This window comes from Pecten maximus, chromosome 11 (genome assembly GCF_902652985.1).
Source record: "Pecten maximus chromosome 11, xPecMax1.1, whole genome shotgun sequence".
NCBI lineage: Eukaryota > Metazoa > Mollusca > Bivalvia > Pectinida > Pectinidae > Pecten > Pecten maximus.
The window spans coordinates 4,707,183-4,714,902 of record NC_047025.1 but is presented as its reverse complement, the minus strand read 5'-3'; the positions used below and the strand labels follow the sequence as shown (position 1 = coordinate 4,714,902).

At 37.4% G+C, this 7,720-nt stretch overlaps 1 protein-coding gene across 1 annotated transcript; it reads left to right on the top strand.

Moving 5' to 3' along the window:
• The first annotated feature begins 208 nt into the window (after window positions 1-208).
• On the top strand, window positions 209-7,016 carry LOC117338644 (cytochrome c1, heme protein, mitochondrial-like). Its single transcript, XM_033900002.1, has 8 exons — window positions 209-303; window positions 2,535-2,576; window positions 2,728-2,882; window positions 3,050-3,176; window positions 4,167-4,337; window positions 5,178-5,325; window positions 5,937-6,037; window positions 6,638-7,016. The coding sequence occupies exons 1-8, from the start codon at window positions 229-231 to the stop codon at window positions 6,776-6,778; spliced, it is 960 nt and encodes a 319-aa protein (XP_033755893.1). The 5' UTR covers window positions 209-228; the 3' UTR covers window positions 6,779-7,016.
• The last annotated feature ends 704 nt before the right edge of the window (window positions 7,017-7,720 follow it).

Below are 7,720 nucleotides of genomic sequence, written 5' to 3'. Positions count from 1 at the left end.
CTTTAGCAGTCTCACAAACGTTTAAGCTACCTAAGAAAATTCACCTTATTCTGAAGGGTCCATTTTTAATAATTAAGAAAATAAACAAAAATAAATCACAAATTTGCATTTAAATGCGTAACCTATTTAATAAGTATTTGTAAGCATATCCATTTTTTAAACAAGGTCATGTTAATTTTCATGGTAAAGGGTATCTACAGACCTTTTACATCTTGGGTAAAAAGCAACATGGCGGCTGCCGTAGTCTGCAAGGTGCCCAAACGGGTACTTTTACGTGTCAACAGTAGTGTGATAACACAACAGGTATGGTTTTAGTGTATCTTTGAGAACAAAGAAACCACGATCCGGATATTTCCAATTCATTTATTGCTTAAAATTCGTCTTTGTGCCATGGACTCCTTAGTCACAACTTTGGTGTATCCTACGCCGGTTCAAGTCAAGGGCATACAAAATATATCGTTACACAACCGATCATACACAACATCTTTTCAAAGCAATCACTAGGAACAACTGTATTTAGGATCATGACTTTATCCATAATGTCACAGTAAAAATATTCCGTATTTTTTTTCCTGTAGGAAATATCAATTTTCACAAATCTTCGGTTGTTCATGTAATGAATTCCCTCATGCAGAGGGTGAACGATGCATCCAGTAGACCTTTGAGAGGGTTTATATGTGTTTGGCTGCTCAAAATGATATCTGAATGGGGGTTGATTGGACTTGTCTTTTTATCATGTGCTCTGATCTTTCAGATTTCTGAGAAATAGTGATTTGACTTCTGAAATTGCTAAAAATTAAGGGTCAATTATATTACAGATTCCCTGGAGAAAAGAACCACCTGTTATATTAGTGCTGCAATATTATTCAACAATTGTTACTATAGTAATGCTGCAATATTATCTGAATCGGATAAAGAGCAAAGCATATTAAGCTACAGATATAGTATCTGTTTACTAAATGACAAAAAATACATATAACTAATTTACATTTCTACATTACAAAGTTTAGATGAATTTGTATAACTAGGTATATAAAATTTTAATTCATCTAATTGCTGTAATTGATCATGATTATGTGATGAAAATTACTTAAGAGAGTAAAAATAGAGCCTGTCTGCACTGGGATTAGAGTTATTTCATTGTTCCATCTGCAATATAGCTTTCACTTGCAGTAGTAGGGCACCAAATTCAATCTATATATATGTAGCAGGCCAGGTTTTAATTGTAAATACCGTACATAGTTGTATGGTCGCCTTCTACTTCCGGCTAGGGGGAATTTCCCTTTAGCTCAGTCGGTAGAGCGGCGGACCAGTAAGCCGGGGGTCGCAGGTTCGATCCCAGCTGGCTGCACACTACTACTCCTTGAACTTTTACATTGGTGCAGCAGACCACTGAAAGTGAAAGCAATGAGGCTTCCTTGGAGAGAGAACCTGGGTTGGTGTGTTCGGGGGCGAACACGTTTGAAGGAGGGAGTAGTGTAGCAGGCCGGGTTTTAATTGTAAATACTGTGCATAGTTGTATGGTCGCCTTAAAAAAAGCTTCTAGCTTCCGGCTAGGGGGAATTTCCCTTTAGCTCAGTCGGTAGAGTGGCGGACCAGTAAGCCGAGGGTCGCGGGTCCGATCCCGGCTGGCTGCACACTACTACTCCTTGAACTTTTACATCTACAATAGAATAATGGTCACATGGTCATGAGTAAGGGAAAAAGGTCTTTCCAAATTGAGCCTTTTGAAGCATAGAAAATTGAAAGGACCCCACTTTTTCTGGAAGCTCCATTCAAATTATTGACAGGGACCCGGCCAGACCCCATTTTATCTGAAAAGGACCCCATAAATTTATGAAATGCCATGGCCTGAGCATTATACATTATACATGCATGAGATTAAAAGGAAATCTCCACAAGCTTAAGGTGGACAAGGCCTGTATCGGGACAGGAAAAAAAATTGTGAAATTTGCTGGCCTTTTGGGCAATTTCTGAAGTCAAATCACTATTTCTAAGAAATCTGAAGGGTCTAAACATATATCAAATAGACAAGTCCCTTCAAACACACGAGTCAGATCTCAATTTAGGAAGTCAAAAACATACTCTCAAGGGTCTACTGGATGCCCTGACGAGTCCACTATACATATATGAATGATCATCGGTCCTCTATACATGTATGTATGAATGATCACAGGGTTTTTTCTCACTGGTTTGGGAAAGGGCCTTTTTGTCTCATTTTGGGAAGAAAAAATTTGAATAAGGAAAGATTTTTTTCAGGAGTAAACTGCAAATTTGGGGAAATTGGCTTAAATACATGTATGAATGATCATCATTTGAGTATACAGGTAAGCATCAATTAAGATCTTGTGATCAGGATGTGTCTAAATTAATGCTGGTATGCTTACATAGTATGCAGTAACATTTTGCAGTTTTGAATTCCCTCCCAACCAAAATATTTAAATGACGAAAATATACATTGACTATATTATTGTTATAACAAGCTGAATAACTAAAATGTAAAATAATTTTAAGATATATCTCCTCTTTTGCAGGCAGAGACATCATCATTTAAGGAATATGTCAAGAAAAATTCGGTGAGTAATAAATATATATACAGTATATATATATAGTAATCATTCAGCAAGTTTTTAGCAAAATATGATGGCCCAACAAACCTGGGATCATTCGTTTGTTATTTGTTTTGTTCTGAAAAGTTGTGAGTAACTTTTCCATGTTGTGTTACAGGTCATGCTGAAGGCTGTTGTTGGTTCAGCTGTTGTGGGGACTGTGGGAGTAGGCGCTGCTGTGTTTGCTGGTGTATCTGCTTCAGCTCATGGTGTGCATCCTCCTTCTTATGCCTGGGGCCATAGACCCTATCTAGCTTCACTGGACATGGCAAGGTAATAGAAATCAGCCTGTTCTTATTTTCTAATTTTACACCAGCGATTGCTACTATATAAATTCTACCTCCTGTCTTAAAACTTATATAGATAACTTAGCCCTTCCCTGAACATATCAAGTTGCAAAATACTTATGAGATATGATCACATGCTGTTTATATTTTCAGTGTGCGCCGAGGTTATGAAGTCTATAAACAGGTGTGTGCGGCCTGTCACAGTATTAAGAACATGAGATATCGGTACATGTCTGATGTTTTTATGTCGGCCAAGAGAGCAACTAAAGAAGCATCTGAGGTAGGTAGAGTACTTGTAGTATACAACTTCACACAGTGTACATACACTTTCACACCGTGTACATACAACTTCACACCGTGTACATACAACTTCACACAGTGTACATACACTTTCACACAGTGTACATACAACTTCACACAGTGTACATACAACTTCACACCGTGTACATACACTTTCACACATTGTACATACACTTTCACACAGTGTAAATACAACTTCACACAGTGTACATACACTTTCACACAGTGTACATACAACTTCACACAGTGTACATAAGACTTCACACAGTGTACATACAACTTCACACAGTGTACATACAACTTCACACCGTGTACATACAACTTCACACAGTGTACATACAACTTCACACAGTGTACATACACTTTCACACAGTGTACATACACTTTCACACAGTGTACATACAACTTCACACAGTGTACATACAACTTCACACAGTGTACATATGACTTAACACAGTGTACATACAACTTCACACAGTGTACATACTTTTTTTACACAGTGTACATACAACTTCACACAGTGTACATACACTTTCATGCAGTGTACATACAACTTCACACAGTGTACATAAGACTTCACAGTGTACATACAACTTCACAAAGTGTACATATGACTTCACACACTGTACATATGACTTAACACTGTACATACGACTTCACACATACAGTGTACAAACAACTTAACACAATGTACATACGACTTCATACAGTATGCACAGAGCTTCAACGTTCAACAAAAGTATGTAGACAGTTTTCTCTGCCACGCTGATTATCATAAAAAAAACTTAAATGTTAAGTTATACAATATGATATATTTTAGGTAGTGTAGTTCATTTTACTTGTGGTACTTAATTTGCCAAAATAAACTGTTATTTTCAATATCTGGTTAACTGGTTAATAGATCAAGATTTTTCAAGAAACAGATCCATGAAAACCAACTGGTTATACAACTCTTGTTTCTGTTCAATAGATAATGACATTGGATGGCCCGGACAAGGATGGGAACATGTTCGAGCGACCAGGAAAGGTCATTGATCTTTTCCCTGTACCTTATGCCAACAAGGAGGCTGCACAGGCTGCGAACAACGGGGCAGCACCCCCAGATATGTCATACATTGTGTTAGCTAGAGAGGGAACAGAGGTAAGTCTGTACATCGTTATCATATATTTGTCATACATCGTGTTATCTAGAGAGGTAAGTTTGTACATCGTTATCATAGATATGTCGTACGTCGTGTTATCTAGAGAGGTAAGTCTGTACATCGTTATCATAGATATGTCGTACATCGTGTTGTCTAGAGAGGGAACAGAGGTAAGTCTGCAAATCGTTATCATAGATATGTCGTACGTTGTGTTATCTAGAGAGGGAACAGGGGATAAGTCTGTACATCGTTATCGTAGATATGTCGTTAATTGTGTTATCTATTCAGGAAACGAATGTCGCCGTTCCTCAGATAAGAATGTTCTTCATTGTATTGTCTAGACAAGGGACAGAGGTCTCCACCCTCAAAATATAGTGATTTAAATTTCTTTTCAGGAGTGATAGGCATTGATTTAAGATAATGAGTTGGTAGCTAGCTGATATGAAAGGCAACAAGTGCTAATCCATTTATACAATCACATGGGTTAAATGCCTTGGAAGTCTTCTATCAACTTTGGAATAAATTAAGATATGATTAAACCTTTCAACTTTTACCTCTTCTGAACAAGATCATATTTAATTTGATAGTTAATAGTAACAAACTTTGATACTAACTATAAGTTCTCGAGTAGTTGTATAACAGGTGATTGATACAGGCTGAATGGGCCTCTTGTTGACTCTTTTAACTTGACTGGAAACCCCCTCTAAAATCCTTTTTGAGAAAGCCTCATTAGAAGTTACACTGATAATGATAAAAGTTCTATGAATATACAGAGATGTAAAAGATTAAAATATTCTTACAATTTTTTAGGGCAATAAATATGTTCCCGTCTTTTTCAGGACTATATTTTCTCGTTACTGACTGGATATTCTGACCCACCAGCTGGGCTTGAACTGGGCGAGGGCCAGCACTATAATCCATATTTTCCAGGAGGAGTGTTAGCCATGGCGCCACCTCTTTATAATGAAATCATAGAATATGAGGACGGTGAGTGTAATAGTATTACCTATTGGCAGTAATGATTTGAAAAGGGTTATGGCATATTAGGTCAAATTTGTAATATTGACAGTGTGGAGGATGACCATTACTGTAAACGTGGTGAATTTCGCTCAGGGGGGGGCGTTAATTTCGCGATTTTGATATGTTAACTATACGCGTTGGGGTAATTTTCGCGTTCCACCTTTGTTTGTAGTTTGAGAGATTATGCTAATCGATATCAAAATAATACGTGTGGGGGAAATTTTCGCGATCAAAAGGACTCTAGCCAACTATAGCCTTCTGATAAAGTTGATACATTGTTTTATTAACCTGAGGAAAGAGATATTGACCGATGGTTAATTATGATAAAACCATGTATTTATGGTAGAAGAAATGATAGAAAACTTTATACAATGATACTCTTCAGACTGGTAAATACTAGCCTCAATATACTGCTCAGCTAGTTTAAGAGAAATCTTCTCTTTAGCTCAATCAGTTGAGCTTAAGACCAGTAAGCACAAGATCCTGGGTTCGATCCCTGGTGGAGGCATTGAAATAGATATTGACCTCTATTAAGATACAAAGAAAATTTGAATTTTAATGGTGATGTTTAAATTCAGGAACACCTGCGACAAAGAGTCAGCTAGCCAAGGATGTCATCACCTTCCTTAAGTGGGTCGGCGAACCAGAGTTTGACGACAGAAAGATCTGGGGAATGAGGGTAGGTAACATATTACATGAGCAGTTAAATCTTTGAGTTGTTGAATTCAATGATGACGGTTCTAAACAAATTGAATTACAAGAGCAAGATGTAGTCTTAAAAAGCCTAAGGATTTTGGTGGAAATCTTAAACATTGAGTTGGTGAATTCAGGTGTCACTTCGGAGGCTAAATGCATTTTGTGGCACAAACTGATCATAAACCATGCGAAATTGGAAAAATCAGCAATGAAATTATACATGAAAAATGTGAAGCATCAGAAATTGCAAAATTAATTCAAATAAAATAATTATATTTTGAATGATCATTGAAAAATTTAACGCAATGAAAAGACTTTACTTTGAATTTAAACCAGATCTTTAAGCACCTTGGTTAGGGGTTTGTATAGTCACATATTTTTCATCACAGCATTGGAAACTAAATTTGTTTATCCCTTAAGCTTTCAATTAAACTTATTATCAGCAATCCACTAGTTTAGTTTTTATCCTTTCATAACCCACCAAATTGAATGAAGTAATCACTTTTCTCTATCCTAGTGAAATTTACCTATTAATAGGAGTTGAAATATGCTTTTATTTAACATTTTCCCCTCTTTTTTGCAGGGGGTACCTCTGTTGGTCATACTCACAGCAGTAATGTATTACTACAAGCGGCATAAATTTTCTTACCTCAAGTCGATGGTGATTACTCTGAAGAAAAAGGCACCCAAGAAAAGTAGGATGTTCCCAGTGCAGAAAAAATAGCCATTGACCTGAACTCAGCTGGACAAGTGTGACCGTTGACATTTCATGTGATTTCATATATTTATAAAACTCAGTAAGAACAATTTTGTCTGAAGGGAAAAGAACTTTATAATTGAAGTCCAGAAAATTGTGTACAATAGTTGAAGCGTTGAATGAATAAATGTTAATGTCTTATTGTTTGTATGCTTTCCATTCTTTCTGCTATTAAAAGAATGGCTTGATTGGTCTAGACTTTTAAGTGGCCTAATTGTCTTTATTCCATATTATCATCCCCTCACGATGAAGTTGTAACGATCCATTTGTATGTTCAAATTCTGTCAGGGTGCCAACGTTACTTAATAGTTTTTTAGGTCATCTGACCCGAAGGGTCAGGATGACCTATAGTCATCATGCTTCGTCCGTCGTCGTGCGCCGTGCGTCGTGCGCCGTGCGTAAACTTTTCACATTTCAATCTTCTTCTCAAGTTCCACCAGTTGGATTAAGCTGAAACTTGCCTGAAATGATCCTGAGATGGTCCTGACCAAGTGTTGTTATTTTTCGGGTCAGTCCGAAATCCAAGATGGCCGCCATAGCCGCCATTTTGAAAACACATTTTAAACTTCTTCTCAAGTTCCACCAGTGCTGTTGGGCTGAAACTTGCCAGAAATGATCCTGAGATGATCCCGACCAAGTGTTGTTATTTTTCGGGTCGGTCCGAAATCCAAGATGGCGCCATAGCCGCCATCTTGAAAAACACATTTTAAACTTCTTCTCAAGTTCCACCAGTGCTATTGAGCTGAAACTTGCCTGAAATGATCCTGAGATGATCCCACCCAAGTGTTGTTATTTTTCGGGTCGGTCCGAAATCCAAGATGGCCGCCATAGCCGCCATCTTGAAAAACACATTTTAAACTTCTTCTCAAGTTCCACAATTGCTATTGAGATGAAACTTGCCTGAAATGA